This window comes from Rhinolophus sinicus, chromosome 4, assembly GCF_057876585.1.
Source record: "Rhinolophus sinicus isolate RSI-liver-muscle chromosome 4, RSI-T2T, whole genome shotgun sequence".
NCBI classification, from domain to species: Eukaryota; Metazoa; Chordata; class Mammalia; order Chiroptera; family Rhinolophidae; genus Rhinolophus; species Rhinolophus sinicus.
The window spans coordinates 46,829,894-46,849,975 of record NC_142504.1 but is presented as its reverse complement, the minus strand read 5'-3'; the positions used below and the strand labels follow the sequence as shown (position 1 = coordinate 46,849,975).

Sequence of the window (20,082 nt, the reverse complement as noted above, 5' to 3'; positions counted from 1 at the left end):
ATCTTTGAGATTGGGTAGATTGCCGTGTCCTGAGAACGCATCAAAATAACTGTTACTGTAACCTGGAAGGAATAAAAGTAATGAAGTGTAGAAATAATGAAGATGTGATTTAGATTCATGCTGTTTACTTTAGGATAAGTTTAAATGTAAAGTAAGTAATACTACTAGTTAATGATATGGCATTTATGTATGTTTCTCTGCTATGTGTGGCATTTGGGAGTTCTAAAGAACATCTTTGTAAGTTTTTAATTTAAATGTTTTTGGGGGACTTTATTTAATAAAGCTTGTAATAAACATTTACATATTTAAGAAATATTAATTTTTCAAAGTTGCATTTATTTAAATATGTGTTTCTTAAATAGAGCACTAAAATATAAATAGCAGTGTTTCCATGCACAAAAGCCTGTTTGGCATTAAAGTCTTTAAGTAATTTGCAGAAGATCAAAAAATAAGAAAATAACTCACAGTGGAAACTCTAATCCTTCATATCATGCCATGGTACTGTACGTTACAGACAGCTCACTTCTGAATTAAAGGCATGGTTTCTTTTTATTGTTGTTGTAATATATTACTAGTAAATTTTTCAGCCTATGAAAAATAAAAAGTTCAGATTTTGGAGGGATTTAAATTAGACTATGCATGAACACATATTCCTAAACCCTGTCTTAGTCTGTTCAGGATGTTATAATGAAAATGCCATAGACTGGGTGGTTATAAACAACACACATTTACTTCTTAGAGTTGTGTAGGCTGGGAAGTCCAAGATCAAGGTGGGGGAAAATCTGGTGTCTGGTGAGAGGCTTTTTCCCTAACGGTGACCCTGTATCTTCTATTTGTGAAATTTAAACCTCCGATGTAATTTGATTTGACAGTGGTTTGGCTTGGGACTTTTTGAAAGTTTTTTTTTTTCTTCCTTTTTTTTGCTTCCCTCTCTTTCCCCTAAAACTTGATGACTCTGTTTGCTGTGCATTTACTATGCAGGCCAGTTTTCAATGTTTCTGTTTACTTTGGACCAGTGTGCACACCTGACCAGGTAACTTGGGATGGGATTTTTGCAGCTGTATGGGATTCATTCCTGACCCTGGATCAGAATAGCCTCTAGGAAGCGCCTTTTCCCGAAGTTGCCTGGCCAGCTTCTCCTTGCGTTGTTCTGCTTCTCCTGGCATGTCTATAAAACCATTGGCGGTATAAGAGCAGGAAGGCAGTCGTTGTGACAGGGAGTCCACTGTCTTCTTTTAATGCTGGCACTTTGGAATAAAACCTGCTTTTCTTTCCACCAACCTTACCTCTCTAGTTTTGGCTTTCGTGTGGTGAGCAGCTGGACCTTTTGCATGGTAACACTTCCTGGCTCATAAACTGTCATCTCCTTGCTTTGATCTCATCTGGCAGAAGGGGCAAGGGAGCTCTCTGGGGTCCCTTTTGTAAGGGCACAAGTCCCATTCATGAGGGCTCCTCCCTCATGTCCTAATTATCTCCAAAAGACCCTACATCCAAACACCATCACATTGGGGATTAGGTTTCAACCTAAGAATTTTGGGGGCACATTCAGTTTAGAGCACACTTCATACTTTTTTTTGCTAACATTCTAGAATGATGCTATGTGGGTTATTAATGAAGCACGTGAATGAAGTAAAGTCATGGTATTTTAAAATATGGTGAGATTTAATATAAACAATTTACTATAAAACAATTTACTATAAAATTTCTTTATTCAAGGCTTAACCGAGAAAAAAAAGGAATTGCCCACCAAAAGAAAAATTGTTATAATATGCTAAATCCCCAAAATTATAACATGAAGTTAATGATTTACATTTGTTTTTTGTTTGGGTCTTACCTGATTCCTAATATTATACAAGATACCTCAAATATTATAGAAGTAAAATTTTTTTCTGTAGGTATTACTTAAATGCATCCATTTTCTCATGTATAATAAATGCACAGTAGCTTACAAAGTTAAAAATTAATGGAACAAATTATTATTAAAGAGCCATATATTCAGTATCTTTTTGTAAGTTAGCGTTAATGATTTCTAGTTGTATTTCACTATCTTTTCATTTATTACAAAATTTCCCCAGGTCTCACCAGCCTGCGATTTGAGTAGAACAAGCTGATAGTAACATTCCAAATTTCACTGCCCCAGCCCAACTTCATAATATAGGAGATTTGTTTCCCCTTAAAATTCCAATCAGTTGTTTCTGGGAATCCCAAAGCTGCCCCATGTGAATTCAAGAATTCCACTTAATGTCTCTGTCCCAAAGCCTTGAAGCCAATTGAAGGTGGAGCTTAGCACCACCTTGCCTTTACCTTCCTGAGAGCTTCCGTGTCTGAGGTGGCGCCCCAGGCTTCTTTACTCACAAATCCTTAAGATGCCAAAATAGCACTCCTTTCTCTGGACCCCTTGCTCTACTCACACCATACCCCGTGGTCACACTGTTTGACGGAGATACTTTTCTGAAGGCTTCTATTAATCAAACTTGCACTTCAAGACTAAAGCCACATTTGTTTACCTGCCAAAATAGGACCACTGTATGACAAGAACTTAAACCTTTCCATTTATTTTTCCACCAGCTTTGCAATAATGATGTACTTCTTAATAAAATTTTAGTTTGAGGGATCGTATTATTTCAAAATTCATCATAATGCTAGATTTTTTTTTTTTTTTAAGATTTTATTGGGGAAGGGAAACAGGACTTTATTGGGGAACAGTGTGTACTTCCAGGACTTTTTTCCAAGTGTCCTTTCAGTCCTAGCTGTGGAGGGCGCAGCTCATCTCCAGGTCCAGTTGCCATTGCTAGTTGCAGGAGGCACAGCCCGCCATCCCTTGCGGGACTCGAGGAATTGAACTGGCAACCTTGTGGTTGAGAGCCCACTGGCCCATGTGGGAATCGAACCAGCAGCCTTCAGAGTTAGGAGCACGGAGCTCGAGCCACCAGGCCGGCCCCATAATGCTAGATTTTTGTAACATTCTTCTCACATTTCAAATTTTTAAAATTTACGGTCATGTAACATTTGATGGTCCTGTGCTGTGTGTGCTGTTCGGAAGCCTGGGAAATGCCTTTCCTTACTTTGTGTTGCACATGCTGTAATATGTGCTTCATGAGAGAACACTTCCACATTTTGCCTACAGTGTCCTTAAGGCCCAGGGCCCCGTCCGTGGCGCTGAGAGATACCATGCAGCTCCCTTCCTCCCATCCTAGTCATTCTTTCAGATAGAAGAAAACTCCTCCTTCTTGTTAAAACAAATTCAAAACCAAACCATCAAAATTGAATTCTAGAACCTTTTCTTTACAAATTCATTACAGATGCTCAGATAACTGAATTCATCAGATTTAGGCTGGGACCATCTTGCCTCTTATAGTCATTAAGTGTTGAAAAATACAGAAATGGTTAATAAACAAAGGTGGAAAATTCCTCACATAAACTGAGTTGTCCATGCAAATATATGCCCTTGTTTATGTCCTAGTTTGAGCAAACTAACTGTATAAGACATTTAGGGGAAACAGTTCCAGAAATTTGGATATGAAGTGGGTATTAGATGATGTTAAACAATTATGAATCATCTAAGGTAGGATAATAGAATTGTACTTGCGAAGAAAATGTGCTTAGAGATAGATAGTAAAAGATTTTTGGGATGAAATGTCATGATTTATATATTTCAGGTACTTCAAATATGTTTTATTTTCCCTGCTATGGTATCTCCAAAACTTCACTCATCTGGATTCCTTTCCTTCCTAAAATCAGAATTTAGTAAAGAATGACTTCAATGATTTATATTCTCCTTCACCACAAGTATAAACTGTATGTAATTCCCATCAAAAGTGAGGATTTCCAAATGTCATTAAACATGAAGCAGAATATCAGAGGACGCAAGGGTCTTTGTTGTATGCCTAAAATAAATCAATGATTAACATGTGTTTGCTGTATTTATTAAGACAGCATTTATAGCAATGTGCAAAGGTGAAATATGGTTGCCTTAGAAAAGTAGAATTCAGAATTCTGGGCAGTTGGTATAGATTTGTACCAAACTTATCTCTGTGTCAAATAGATGTGACCACATTTTTGTGTATTTATATGGTAAAGAGGGTGACAATAACATAAGAAAAACCATACACCATTAGCACTTTACAGTAGCTATGTGCACATAATAAATGTGTCAATATAATATTAAAGAAAGGACAGAAGATACAGTCAATTTCAGCAATTGTCTGCTATTCTCACGTGTTAATGTATATTATCGTGAATAGGTGCAAGTGATAAATTTGCATCGTTTTCAGCATATTCCCGTTTAGACTTTTATGTGGTTTTTCTATTTCTGCTTCATAACTGAGGCATTCCTGTATGCTTTTTGTTTTGAAAAGAAAAATCTCATTTTATACTCGTGAGAAGGAAAAATCTTCCAGTTTAATAGTGACGCAGTGACCAGCAGATCCACAACTCTATACGCCTATCAATATAGCTGACAATAATAATGCCGTAGTCCTTACCTTAAAGTGCTGTAAAGTAGGTGCAATATAATGGGAAGTTTTTAAGCTGTGATTGTAACTTAAAAAAAAAAGATACTAGGAATACACAATAAAATTTCAAAATATATAAATGGTGTGTAGGTCTTCGAGTCTATCCCCATCTCCCTACTGCCCAGTTATGCTCCCCAGATGCAACCATTTCTCTCATTTTCCTGTGTACTCCCAGAGGTGGCCTGTGTAATGCATTTATTTCTAACATTTATTTCATTTATTTATTTATTTTAGATGACTTCAGAATTGATGATAAAAGCATGTACTTTTTATACTGGACATTTAGTAAAAACCCATTTTTGGTAAGAAAGTGATTTTTATAACTATTTCTTCCTCTTTGTGTTCTTATTCTTGATAGTCTCCACAAGACAAAACTCACTTTTGACTACTTGTACTGATTTTATCTATTTAATCATGTCACCACCTAATTATTTATTTAATATTTAATTGGCTTTTACTTGGTTAAAATATGTTCTTTATTTCTGCAAGGTATCACTTTGTCTTTATTTTATTGAAATAAAACTTCAAAATTGAAAATATAGGTCTGTAATTCCCTTATCTGAAAACCTTAGAGTCAGATATGCTTTGGAATTTAGATTTTTTTTTTTAAATTTTAGAAAGACACTCTGCACATTCTGTGTATTATATAACATCTTCAGTAGTGTCTGGGGTGGCACACTGGAACCAAACATATTTGAACATATATGCACACATATATACATATGAGTGTGTGTGTGTTCTTACTAAGTGAAATGAAGAAAGACTATAAATAACCATGTGCCAGATACAGAGAGCTTTTTTGGGGGGAGGGGGGATGGGAACAGGACTTTATTGGGGAACAGTGTGTACTTCCAGGACTTTTTTCCAAGTCAAGTTGTCCTTTCAATCTTAGTTGTGGAGAGTGCCGTTCAGCTTCAAGTTGTTGTCCTTTCAGTCTTAGTTGTGGAGGGCACAGCTCAGCTCCAGGTCCAGTTGCCATTGCTAGTTGCAGGGGGCGCAGCCCACCATCCCTTGTGGGAGTCGAACTGGCAACCTTGTGGTTGAGAGGATGCACCCCAACCAACTGAGCCATCTGGGAGCTCAGCTCAAGGTGCCGTGTTCAATCTTAGTTTCAGGGGGCGCTGCCCACCATCCCTTGTAGGACTCGAGGAGTTGAACTGGCAACCTTGTGGTTGAGAGCCCACTGGCCCATGCGGGAATCGAACCTGCAGCCTTCGGAGTTAGGAGCATGGAGCTCTAACCGCCTGAGCCACCGGGCCAGTCCCCAGAGAGCTTTTGATTCACAATTAGTTTGGGTCAGGTCTAGTTTTGCCTCTAAATAGGTATGAAAAAACTTTTGGATTTAAGACTTCTCTGGGCTTTCAAAATGTAGAAAATGAAGTGCAAGCTCAAAGGAAATGCAAGGATTGGCTGGAAGTAAAGCAATAAACATAATTTAACAATTTATTTCTATGCTATGGTTTTTGAGAAGATAAAGGAGCTATTACTTTTTCTCCCTTTCAATTTATTTAGTAATGTGTTGCCATAACATCAAAATGTTATTTTCTATATTTCCTGCTTGTAGCACCTGGAAAGACATAGCGAAACCTCGCATATATGAAGATGACTTTCTGGCTGAAAAAATGGAAAAAGCAATGAAATATGACAATTTCAGACTTCAAAAATATGTATTTCATCATTGGCACTCTTATGTGAAAGGTCAAATAGAAAAACTTAAAGGTAAATCCTTACATAGTAGCAATTATTTTGTATATTCCTGTATTCAAAGAATCAAGTAACTTAATAGTAGTTAAGCATAGTTTATACTAGAGAATTTATTATTATTTTTACGTCTAGAAAATTATCATGAAATGTAAAGTCACTAATTTAAAATATTGAATGAGATTTGTCTCAAAAGATTTTATTGTAATAGAAACCAGGCATATTTTAAATTAAATTTATTGGGGTGACATTGGTTACTAAAATTATATAGGTTTCATGTGTACGATTCTGTAATACATCATCTATATATTGTACTGTGTGTTCACTACCCAGAGTTAGTTCTTTCTCCATCACCATATATTTTACTTCCTTTACCCTCTTCTACCATCCCCCACTCCTCCTTACCCTATGGTAACCAGTAAACTGTTGTCTGTGTCTAAGAGTTTTTATTTCTTTGAAATTAGACATATTTAAAATAAAATCCTATATATTTTTTGTGATGTACATACAAATATAAATCTAAACAGAGGTCTATTATCAGCTTTTTTACATAATAAAGAGCTAGTATATTATAGATAGATACCAAAATTGATTATTTTTCTTAGAGAGCTCTGTATTCTTTAGAAATATTCCATTAAATGGATACATGAAGAAACTTAAAGAAAAATAATTTTCTTTTACTTAAACCCTTGATAGTTGTAATGAGTGGACAGTGTACATACGTGATCTCAGAAGCAGGGATAGAGAACTCCAGCTTTTTGCTTAGATTTTATCCAGCTCATCAGATATTGATTTGCTCATGTCTGCTGCAGCTCAGAGAATCATTTCCTTTTTTTTTTTTTTTTTTTTAAGATTTTTATTGGGGAAGGGGAACAGGACTTTATTGGGGAACAGTGTGTATTTCCAGGACTTTTTACCAAGTCAAGTTGTTGTCCTTTCAATCTTAGTTGTGGAGGGCGTAGCTCAGCTCCAGGTCCAGTTGCCATTGCTAGTTGCAGGGGGCACAGCCCACCATCCCTTGTGGGAGTCGAACCGGCAACCTTGTGGTTGAGAGGATGCGCCCCAACCAACTGAGCCATTCGGGAGGTCAGCAGCAGCTCAGCTCAAGGTGCCGTGTTCAATCTTAGTTGCAGGGAGCAGAGCCCACCATCCCTTGCAGGACTTGAGGAATTGAACTGGCAACCTTGTGGTTGAGAGGACGCACTCCAACCAACTGAGCCATCCGGGAGCTCAGCGGCAGCTCAGCTCAAGGTGCTGTGTTCAATCTTAGTTGCAGGGGGCAGAGCCCACCATCCCTTGTGGGACTCGAGGAATTGAACCGGCAACCTTGTGGTTGAGAGCCCACTGGCTCATATGGGAATCGAACTGGCAGCCTTAGGAGTTAGGAGCATGGAGCTCTAACCGCCTGAGCCACTGGGCCCGCCCCGAATCATTTTTTTTTGATTGGCTACTACTGGATTCTCCAAAGGTTTTACCATAAGGGAAATGACCCTTTATTTCTGAGAGGAAGCAATTGGCTGAAGCTAAGAAGCCACTGTCCTCTGTTAATGGCATTCCCAGGCCTGCCTTAGTCATCCTCCTTCCTGGCCTGGCCCCTGTATTTGAATTTTGGACCCCTGGTTAAAATATGTATGTATGGGGCAATCTATTTACTCATGGAGCATTTAACCAAATCAGAATATTACCTCATTATTGTATTCTTATGAATATGTTGGGAAATTCTGGTTATAAAGAACAGACTTGTGAAAAAAAAAAGAAATGATATATCTTGACATTTTATTACATCTTAATTTCTAAGGGCAAATGTGATGTTTACAGGTTAGTAAAGTCTCCGGGGTACTATCCTACTTTATGAAGTAATTATTTCAGATGTAATTAAAATCCAACAAAAACTATCAGATGCAACATTGGTTCATATTATAAACATGATAAAATATTAAATACATTTTTTGGGAAACATCTTCAACTATATACAAACATCTTCGTTTTCAAATATATATAACCTAATAAATTTTCTTCAGATATACTATCGCGGATAAAAGAGATATACTACTCTGCCAGGCTAATAATCATCCTAACTAAATGGAGGGAAAAAGCAAGACAAACGTATAGAAAGAGACAAGATGAGCTGGTAAAGTATATTGGAAACTTAATTTTTTTAGAAACTGAATTTTGCTGTTATATTGAGGTTGACTCAGATAATAATGCTATGTGTAGAAAATACTAAAATCCTGAATACTATGTACTTTTGATGGGGTCCTTGTTCTTTTAACTTAATAATTTAAATTTCACTTCAGCTACCCAAAACATTTCCCAATAAATTCTGTTTCACTTCAACTATGAACATCAAGGAAAAATCTTTTAACGTTTTGTCTAAATTTATTGATAAAGATACTAAGATTTTTGTTTAAGCAAGTATATATACATGTCTAAAATGGAAGAGAAAGTTTGATATGATTATAATAGAGAAATAAATGCTAAAGATGGAATAAATTGATTTTTTTCTAGATAAGATTAAATTGTTATTTATTATTTTTCAACATTTAATTTAATAAATTAGCTTAATATTACAATAAGCTGAATTTAAAGGCTCATTCTTAACTGGGGCACCCACTAGGAATTAAAGCAATTGAAAAAGAGGGCTCAGGCAAACTCCTCCAAACTTAAAAATATCGCTAGTTTGCTTAAGCTTTTAGCATATTATTATTTAATGTTTTAGAGTGTTCACAGTAACTACTGGCATTAGACATAGAAATCTTCTGGAAATTTTTGTAGTTACAGTATTTAGGAGGTAATGTTTCATTGGATATTCTTTGAAAATACAACGTCAGGGTAAACAGAAAGAGAAAAATAGGAAGAAATTAAACCCTTTGTTTTGTGGTTGCCCTGTGGAGGGCAGGATCAATGCTTCCCCTTCCAAACTGGTTCAGATATTGAGACTGATGATACTACACATGGACCAAGAGAGCGTGAAAAGATTTATTACTCACATAGTCCTTGAAACAGTGCTAGAGCCCATAGTGGATACGGAGATGCCTAAACATAGTTCTTGCTCCTAGAAGTTTATCATCTACTGGTACTGAACTGGTGTTCTTGCAGGATGTCCTGTAGCATTTGGCTTTTGTGGACTACATTTTCAGCTTTGCTAGGTACACAGTTGTACTTTGGGTACCACTGTTTTAAGCCTGCTCATTCAGTGTTTTCTACCACTTTGTGTACTAAGTTAAAGTTTTCACCCCAGTCCCTCATGTCTGATAATAAATTGTCTAATGGTGAAATAGGTAACTGTACATACCAGTCTGCCCCTTTTTCACCCCCCTTTAACTGAACATCTCTCAGAGCAGACAGCATTGTTTTCTTAACCATCCCCATATACTGAGCATAATGTTTGCACGCGGTAGTTGATATACATTAATATCTAATAATGTACATTGTATATAAAATAACAATATTATCTTTATTATGGATGTGTGTTATATAGTTAACTGGGTGTTTAGAAAACATTGGGAAAATGTTTTCTTCTAGCTATGTGATTTCCAGGCCTCACAATCATCCTGCATTTACTTCGGTGGAGTGAGGATGGCAGGTATGTGCTGAGAGGAGAAGCAGGGAACACTTTTATGTGCTGGCTCTTCAACGTGTGCTCTTCCTTAGGCTCTAATATGTATAATATATATTAAAACAAAATTGTGGTGTGTGTGTGTGTGTGTGTGTAACATTTCTTTATTCTCAGGGCTTTTTCCTTGATTATGCAGCTTTCAGGAGGGTATGAAAAGTTAAAATGGGGACTTCCTGTAATGATAAATCAGGCAAATCCCCAAATTCTTTCCTTCTGACTCTCCTTTTTATTTCCATGCCTACCACCGTCCTTCCACGCCCCCGAATACCAGTTCTGTCATACAACAACCTTGATTCTGTGGCATTCAGCTTCCTCATCTATAAAAGAGGAGGCTGGACCACACCTTCAACCTACAGCCGTCTGTACCAGTGCTGTGTGACAACCAGTAGAAATGGTCTATAATGCTTTTGTGGTTTGGAGAATTAAACATGTTCTGGGCAATGATAGTTTATGTAATGATGATGATAATCACAAATAATGTTTAATTTTTGCTGTCATGTCAAGCATTGTGCTTATATATATCATTTCATTTAACCCTTATAAAAATTCCACGGAAAATATAAATTATTTTCACGGCAGCTGTTAAAACATGAACTTCAGTTGATGAAATGGAGAAACAAGATAAAATTCAAAAGATCTGCTGAAGAGCAATCCAATTCTTCTGAACAAAGTCTGTCTGAGGTCCCTCTTGTAGGTGAGATTCCTCAATGTGACATCTCATTGTTACCGGAAAGAGCAGTATTGCAGGTTCGTACAAGTTTATATATCATAACTAGTTATTTTCACAATGTTTGTTTAAAGAGTGGTTTTATGAACCTTACATCAATGATGGAAGCCATATTTTGAAGAAATGTATTTTTTTACAACTAGCTATGAGCTATCTCATTTTTTTTGGAGGTTATTCACTTGGATGACTGACTATAAGATAAACATAAATCAAATATGAAGAAATTAAAACTATAGGAAATAATAATGAAAGGAATGTTTTTCCTTCCTCCTTTTTTTAAAAAAACTTATTGGGGTGACAATTGTTAGTAAAATTACATAGATTTCAGGTGTACAATTCTGTATTACATCCTTCCTCCTTTAAACATATGTTGTCATTTAAGGTGCAACAGATTTTAGATACCCCAACACTTAACCTTTTAATCTCTAATTCCTAATCCTTTAATCTTAATGTTATGCCTCCACTCTGGAATGTGAATGGAGTTCTCTTATTGCAACTTTTAATTAGTTAAAATATGTATGCATATTATCTTTTTTCCTTAGAATGTGAATTCATAAAAACAGGAATCATCTATCTGTATCTTACAATTCATTGAACTGATCTCTGAAAAATAAGCCATAATTCCAACTACTGGATATAGTCTGTCCTATTTTGATAGATAAGTAATTTCTACTGTTTGGGTCTGCATGATAAATGGTGGAAGAGTTGTAAAATATCATCTTATTCTGGCAGCTTTACATTATAAAATCCCATGTATTAAATCCACCGTTCTAAATGTACAGAATTGAGCTCAAGTTATTTTGGGGAACAAGATCTATATCTAATCTTGTATTTTATGTATAGCATCAAGTTAGGATAAGGATATTTTTGCCCATTCTATCCTCTTTATAAATTGCCTGCTCATATCTTATTCCTTTTAAAATATGAATTCCTATAATTTTCTTACTAGTTTGTAATAGCTCTTAATATATTTGTAATAAGAACCCTTTACCTGGAATATATTTGAGATTTCCTCCCCCCTCCCCCCATACTTGATGTTTCCTTCCAGTTTTGCCTGTGGAGCTTAGATGAGAGAAATTTTAAAGCTTTATGTAATAAAATCTATCACTTTTGCTATAATTATTTCTCTGTTTTTGTCATATAGTTATTTCTCTTTTTTATGTCATTCTTAGCTCTTCTAAGCCATTATCATTCTCCTTCCTACAGTTACGTAGCTGTTTTTTTTATTATTGTTATTGTTGTTGTTTGTCTTTGAACTCCTATGCCTTTGACTGATAATGTTTCTTTGTTTACTTTATCAGTGGCTGCTCTAGGGTTTGCAATATTCACTTTCAACTTATCACCGTTTATGCCTTCAAATCGTTTTCTATCACCTCACATATAATGTAAGAACCTAACAAGAGTGTGCTTTCATTTTCTCTGTCCTGTGCTTTGTGCTATTATTGCCATGCATTTTATTTCTATGTCTCTATAAACCCTGTAACTTATTTTTGCTTTACACAGCCATTTACATTTTACCCAGTATTTTTATTTTTAATAATCTCAAGCTTACATAAAAGTTGCAAGTGCAGTACAAAGAACTTTTTTCCTGAACAAGTTGAAGATAAATTGCTGACATGATACCCCATCACCCCTGAATATTATCGGTGTATTTCCTATAAACGAGGGCATTCTCTTACAGTCAGCCATGAAAATCCTCAGACCCAATTCAGGGTTCTCCAAATAAGACCGGGTCTTATATTAATTTTTGCTCCAAAAGACTCATTAGAGCTGATTGCCCGGCTAGGTCTTATTTCAGGGAAATAGGATAATTGATATGCTTTTTGTGGGTAGTTACTTTAAAATTATATAAATATTCCCATTCCTTATAAAATTCTGTTTGTTTATATCAGCATGGACTCATAGCTTTCTATTTCACTCAATGAGTTACAATCCATTATTATAATCCATTGCTATCACTGTTTATTTTGGTATTCAAATTGTCCCAGTTTGGACAGTGGGAGTCTTTTCAAGTTGCTTCCATGTCCTTTTGACATGCAACCATCATCCTATGAGCACTTTCTTACTTTGTAGCACAGCATGATGTCCCAGGTTCATCTGGTACTGTCCTTGCCCCACTCGGTAACTTATTTCTTCAAGATTCCCTGAGTCCTTTTATTTATTTATTTATTTATTTATTTATTTATTTATTTATTTATTTATATTTACTTTTTATTGGGGAATATTGGGGAACAGTGTGTTTTCCCAGGATGTCAAGTCATTGTTTTTCAGTCTAGCTGTGGAGGGCACAGCTCACTGGACCATGTGGGACTCCAACCGGCGACCTTGGTGTTACAAGCATTTTGCTCTAACTACTGAGCCAACCCGCCGCCCACCAGCAGCTGAGTTGCAAGCTCAAGCCATTGTTTTCAGTCTAGTTGTGGAGGGCGCAGTTCACTGGTCCATGTGGGAATCAAACCAGCAAACTTGTTGTTAAGAGCTTGCACTCTAACCAACTGAGCCATCTGGCCGCCACCCCCCCACCCCCAACCCCAGTCCTTTTTAATGGAAATTATAATGGAAACCAAATCTGAGCATTACTGTGTTCATTACCATTGGAGCAGTGCTTCTCTAATGCTTTCTCCGTAGATACCCCCAGAGGGTGTAAGTAGCACATACACATATACATTTATTTCCATATCTATAAACCTCTACATACTGAAAACCTAAATTAAATGGCACATGGGTACTTCCAGTACCAAATTAGCACCACATGGCTCATTTCTAGTTTTCTCCCTTTCCATATCTTTAATGTCCTCCAGCAGTGAGAGAATCCCAGCTCTCATTATTCTTGATACATGTACTTACTGGCTCACTCCCTCATGTGTAACCAGTCACATTGCCGCCCCTGCCCTCTCCCTTTGTGGATACCTTCTTCATCCTGCTTAGGCTTTGACATCCCTTATCAGGCCACCCTCTTCTGTAGAGGCCCTCCTCACACTGCCTAGCCTCTGACATCCTGTGCCAGTTGCTTTTCCCCCATGTACTTGCCTTCCTAACTTTGGATAAAACACCCTGCACGAGTGTCCATAGACACACTCCTTCCCCTACTCGGGCTCTGACAGCCACACACGCATAGGCTGCCCCTCTTTGGGGATGCCCTTCTTACACTGTGTAGGCTCTTTACCCCATGCTGTCCCTGCAACCCCCACGGCTCTTTCCATATCCCACTTGGCCCCTGGTTTCCTCATCCCTCTCAGGGTCCAGTATTGTATACTAGCTTATCATTCCCCATGGATGATGCCCTTCTCACCCTGCTTGCTCTCTAACTGTGCAAGGAATTTTTTCACTACCTAAAAGTTTTATTTGATTCATTTAAAAGATGTCCACTCCTTTCCTTATTGAGTTCATTTTTCTTTTAAATCTTTGGATGTTTTTATAATACCTGTTTTAAGGTACTTGTCTACTTGTTCTATTATCCCTATAATTTCTCTGTTTACTTTTTTATTTTTTAATTATAGTTGGCGTACAATATTATATTAATTTCAGGTGCACAACGTAGTGATTAGACATTTTTATAACTTATGAAGTGATTACCCTGATAAATCTAGTACCCATCTGACACCATACATTGTTATTACAATATTATTGACTATATTCCTTATGTTGTACTGTACATCCCTGTGACTGGCTATAACTGGCAATTTGTACATCTTAATCTTTTTCCCCCTTTCACCCAATTCCCTATCACCCTCCCATCTGGCAATCATCAAAATATTCTCTGTATCTATGAATTTGTTTCTGTTTTGTTTGTTCATTTATTTTGTGTTTTAGATTCCACATATAAGTGAAATTGTACGGCATATGTCTCTCTCTGTTTGACTTATTTCACTTAGCATAATACCCTCTAGGTTCATCCATGCTGTCACAAATGGCAGTATTTCATTCTTTTTTATGGCTGAATAACATTCCATTGTATATATGTACCACTTCTTTATCCAATTGTCTATTGATGGACACTTAGGTTGCTTCCATATCTTGGCTACTGTAAATAATGCTGCAATGAACATAGGGATACATAAATATTTTCAAATTAGTGTTTTCATTTTCTTTGGATAAATATCCAGAAGTGGAATTACTGGGTCATGTGGTAGTTCCATTTTTAACTTTTTGAGGAACCTCCACACCATTTTCCATAGTGGTTGCACCAACATGTGCGCACCAACAGTGCGTTAGGGTTCCCTTTTCTCCACATCCTCTCCAACACTTGTTGTTTGTTGACTTATTGATGATAACCATTCTGAGAGGTGTGAGATGATATCTTATTGTGGTTTTGATTTTCATTTCCCTGATGAAGTATGACGTTGAGCATCTTATTTACATGTCTATTGGCCATGTGTATTTCCTCTTTGGAGAAATGTTTATTCAGGTTCTCTGCCCATTTTTTAATTGGATTGTTTTCTTGGTGTTCAGTTGTATGAGTTCTTTATATAATGTGGATATTAACCACTTATCAGATGTATCCTTGATGAATATCTTCTCCTATTTAGTAGGATGTATTTTTGCTTTGTTGATCATTTCCTTTGCTGTGAAAAAACTCTAGTTTTATATAGTCTCATTTATTTTTTCTTCTGTTTCCTTTGCCTGAGGAGATAGAGCAGAAAAAAAAATATTACTAAGAGCAATGTCAGAAAGTTTACTGCCTATGATTTCTTCTAGGAGTTTTATGGTTTCAGGTCTTACATTTAAGTGTTTACTACATTTTGAATTTATTCTTGTATATGGTGTAAGAAAGTGATTCAGTTTCATTATTTTGCATGTGTCTGACCAGTTTTCTCAACAACATTTATTGAATGGACTGTCTTTACTTCATTGTATGTTCTTGCCTCCTTTGTAATACTCGAAGATTAATCGATCATATAGATGGGTTTATTTCTGGGTTCTCTATTCTCTTCCATTGATCTATGTGTCTGTTTTTATGTAAATATCATGCTGTTTTGATTACTATAGGCTTCATATCATGTAGTCTGATACCTCCACTTTTGTTCTTTTTTTTTTTTTTTTTTTAAAGATTACTGTGGCTATTTGGGGTCTTTTGTGGTTCCATATAAATTTTATGATTATTTGCTTTAGTTCTGTGAAAAATGCCATTAGTATTTTGATAGGGGTTGCAATGACTCTATAGATTGCTTTAGGTAGTATGGACATTTTAATGATGTTGATTCTTCCTATCCATGAGCATGGTATGTCAGGATATCCTCTCATTTATTTGTATCTTCTTCAATTTCTTTCTACAGTTTTCCAAGTATGGGTCTTTTACTTCCTTGGTTAAATTTAATCATAGATATTTTATTCTTTTTGATGCAATTGTAAATGGGATTGTTTTCTTAATTTCTTTTTCTTATAGTTCATTATTGGTATATAAAAATGCACCCTATTTCTGAATATTAATTTTTCATCCTTCTACTTTACTGAATTCATTTATCAGTTCTAATAGTTTTTTGGTGGAGTCTTTAAGGTTTTCTATATATGGTATTATGTCATCTGCAAATAATGACAGTTCTACTTCTTTTCCAATTTGGATGCCTTTTATTTCTTTTTCTTGTCTGATTGCTCTGCTAGGACCTCCTACATTTTTTATTTTTCTCTTGGTTATGTGTTAGATTTTCCTGCTTCTTTACAGATAAAATAATGATAAAAATAATAATGACATTTTGTAAGTTATGTGTTGAATGCCTAGATGTTGTTCTCTTTCTTTCAGGAGTGTTGAATTTTGTTTTACTAGTCAGTTAATTTACTTGAAGATAAGCTTATGCATTTCTCAGCTTATTTTTAAGCTCTGTTAAGGCAAATCTAGAGTAACATTTGCTTTAAGGCTAGTCTATCCTTATCCTATCATTTGATCTTTCTGGGTCTTTATGAATATCCCAAGTGTTCAATGACGTCTCCACTGTGATTTGTCTCAACTTGTAAATTTCCCAATCCTGTATAAATCCAGTAGTTGCTCTGCTTACAGATGTTTTGTCCCTGGTAGTTATTTTTTATTCAGCTTCATGGAGTTTCAGCCAACACACATAGCTTAGAATATAGTCAGAGATACAAGGATCCCTATGCATATTTCTCAAGCTCTTTGTTTGTGTAACTACCACTTTTCCAGTATGCTGCCCATAAATTTCAGCAACCTCAAAAGCCTTGAGCTCCATTATCTCCTTGGCCTAGTGAGATCGCCAGGCTCTTTTCTTTCACAAGCAGCTCATAAATAACACCTCTAGGCAAAAAGCCTGGGCTATCATGAGGCTCATCTTATTTATTTCTCGTCTTTCAGAGATCACAGTATTGTGAAGCCTGTTGTCCAACATCTAGAAGCAGTTGTCTCTTATATTTTGTCCACTACTCTAGTTGTTTATGGTGGGAACAATAGTCTGGTACTAATTGCTTCATCATGGATGAAAGTGTAAGGCTATTGATGGTTTTTTTGAACCTGCATGGTATTCAACTTCAGTGGCCCAAACAGTGCCTGCCTGTCCTTCTACGGGTCTCTTCCTTCCACTTCTTTCCTTACAGAGACTGTTTAAACTCTTATTATGGACTGAATGTTTGTGCCCACTCCCAAATTCCTATGTTGAAGACCTAATACCTAATATAACTGTATATGAAGATAAGTTCTATGAAAAGGTGATAAAGGTTAAATGAGGTCATAAAAGTGAGGTTCAACTCCAAGAGGGTGGTGCCAGTATACGAAGAGGAAGAGACAACAGAGCCTGCTCCCTCTCTGCCATGAAAGGACACAAAAAGAGAAAGCCATGTGAAAGCCAGGAGGAGAGCTCTCACCAGGATCCAAATTGACCAGAACCTTGATCTTGGACTTCCTAGCCTCCAGAACTATGAGAAATAAATTTCTATTGGTTAAGCCTCCTACTCTATGGTGTTTTTATGGCAGCCAGAGTAGACTAATACAACTTATTCATTTTTCTCATGCCAAATCCCCCACATCATTGCCTTTCACCTTCACTTTCCACCTTCCTTCACTGAGAAAATAAATATCATCAGGTACAAATACAAACTGACTTCCTGACCCCTTTCCAAAATCTTGTTTTCCTGATCTACCTAACCTCTTTTCAAATGTACTATCCACACCCATCTTTGCTTCCTTTTCTAAAGAGATTTTGCCTATATAATGTACACTATTTATGTCAGATGATTTTCTATAGTGTCTGCCACAGATAACAATGTCCTCTTATAAATATCAGTTCTCAGTCAATGAAGTGTAGTTGACAGAAAGCTGCATAATTAACTTCAAATACAAGACAGTTTTTTCAACATAATTTTTGTTGCCTCTTAACCAAGGCACTCAACGGTCCACCCATACTGAATCATTCTTGGATTTCTGGGACTATGTCTTATTCATGTTCCCTGATTTATAAACATAGAAAAATATTTATCAAATGAATGAATATATCATTTTAAAAAATTACTCTATGTTGCCTCAATTCAAGGTTAAGAAAAAGATGCAGCTCTATAATAAAAACATCAATGTTTTCCCCAGGCCATTTCTTTTGTTTGAGAAAGTCAAATCTCTAAGCAGTTATTGATAAGTAAGCATGAAAGCTTTCAATAACTATAAAAATATCCTTATGCTGGTTGAAATGGAAGAGAAGAGGGATAAAGTTTTGGGAGATCTTTAGGCTTCACATTTTTTCAAGAGTACACCATTCTTTTATGGCCCTCCATATAGATGATTTAAGGAAAGCATAAAAACATTTAAGTTCATAGTCTCAGAAGCTGACTAATTGGCTGCAAACTCTTTTGCGTGCTCCAAAGTAACTGTTTTAAGCACAACAATTGGTTCTAGTGATTCTGTAAGGTATCAGCCCGTATTGCCTTCACCTACCAATGTAAAGACACATGATTCATGGTGGGGCTTAAAGAAATAAGGTCCCATTTGTTTCTGGTCTATTACGAAGTCCAGAGGAAGACAATGCAGGGCTGGTCCTCCACAGTGCCAGTAAAAGGGGAATCGTTCTGTCTTTTCACTCCATAGTCCTTAGCAGCTTCTTGCTTATTGTCTCATGGTTGCAATATGGCTACTCTATGTTCAGACTCATGTTCAGTTACCAGGCCAGAAGAAAGGGAAAAATCACAGTGGTAGAAGGCAAAAAGCTTGTTTAGCCTTGCTTATTAGGAAACCCAACATTTCCCCAAGACCCCACAGTCAAGATGCTCGTTGATGAGTTTTATGCTAGAACTTTATCACTAGACCATGTCTAACTGCAAGATTGCTTGGCAGGAGAGGACTTTGAATGGGGGTTGGGTGAATTAATCAGCCAGTCAGTGTAGTTGCATGTGGATTGGAACTGCCAGTCATCAGTCAGTATTTAAAAGGGCGTTCCTCCTGCCAGAAAAGATGTTGGTTGTAATAAAAATAAAAAAAACCCCAAACAACAACAACAAAAAACCACAAATGCAACAGATAAAATGTAAGGAAGTATTTAAAAAGTCAGTACATAAAGGAATTTTGATTTAATGATCTTCCATCTCCCAACTCAGAGAGACCAAAAATGTCAACTAATAAAGAACCACAACACCCAGAGTCAGCAAATCATCCATGTGATCCAGTGCCTAACAGATACTTGTACATGGAAACTTGAACCATTATGACAAGCTATGAACCTCCATATTTTCTCATAAGAAGTCTTTCAATTTGATAATATAGTAATTAAAAGTCCAAGCTCGATTGCTCTGGAGAACTGGGTTCGTAGCCTACGTCAGCCACTTTTTAACAATATGACCTTGGGTAGTTTCAGCCCTCTGGGACCTTTATCTTTAAAACTTTTCCACTCTTATCTTCCTCACCAAACTCTTACGTTACACAGAAGAGTTTTTGTTGGATTAATTGAAGTTTTAGATTCCTTGTGGAAAATCCCATTTCACAATATCAGAAACATGTAGAATTACTGGGGATGTTACTCAGGTCAGTGAAAATCACGGCCAGTTTTGCATTTTAAATATTATTTTCTGATGTCATGGGTTACGATCAGCTTTCCAGGCCTTTCTTCCAGCCCAGTTTTCCCCTTCCAGCTCCATGTAGAGCGATGTATAGTCCTTTGGGGATCAGATTTCTAGAGTTTACCTGAGTGCTCAAACCATAATCTAGAAAAGAATGTCAAGATTTTCATATAGTTTTTGCCTTTTCAGGAGGGACAGCTGAGGATCTGAGAAGTTATATGACATCCCCAAAGTCAGACAACTATAAAACTGAAACCAGAACCTGGTTTCCCTTCATTTTTGGCTAAAATTGTAGCCTCTATATCATTCTGTGTATTCTTCTTGGAGAATTCTGAAGAAATAGAATATATAGTGTATGTGTGTGTGTGTGTGTGTGTGTGTGTGTGTGTGTGTGTATCACTTAAAAATCATTATACATCTGTTTAGTTATACTATCCTTAAAAAATATGAGCAACTTTGTTTCTTTTTAAAATGACTAAATCTTGTAAGCACAGCATTATTTTTGGAGATATTCTGAAAATTTTCCTAATCAAATA

The 20,082-nt window shown here is 36.4% G+C and overlaps 1 protein-coding gene across 1 annotated transcript in view; it reads left to right on the top strand.

The window, feature by feature from the left end:
* FBXL13 (F-box and leucine rich repeat protein 13) overlaps positions 1-20,082 on the top strand; it is a 226,893-nt gene that overhangs the window by 22,991 nt on the left and 183,820 nt on the right. Inside the window, exons 4-7 of the mRNA XM_019744537.3 lie at positions 4,749-4,816; positions 6,079-6,233; positions 8,237-8,346; positions 10,414-10,581. Coding sequence (XP_019600096.2) covers positions 4,749-4,816; positions 6,079-6,233; positions 8,237-8,346; positions 10,414-10,581 — 501 coding nt within the window. The remainder of the gene's footprint in view (positions 1-4,748; positions 4,817-6,078; positions 6,234-8,236; positions 8,347-10,413; positions 10,582-20,082) is intronic.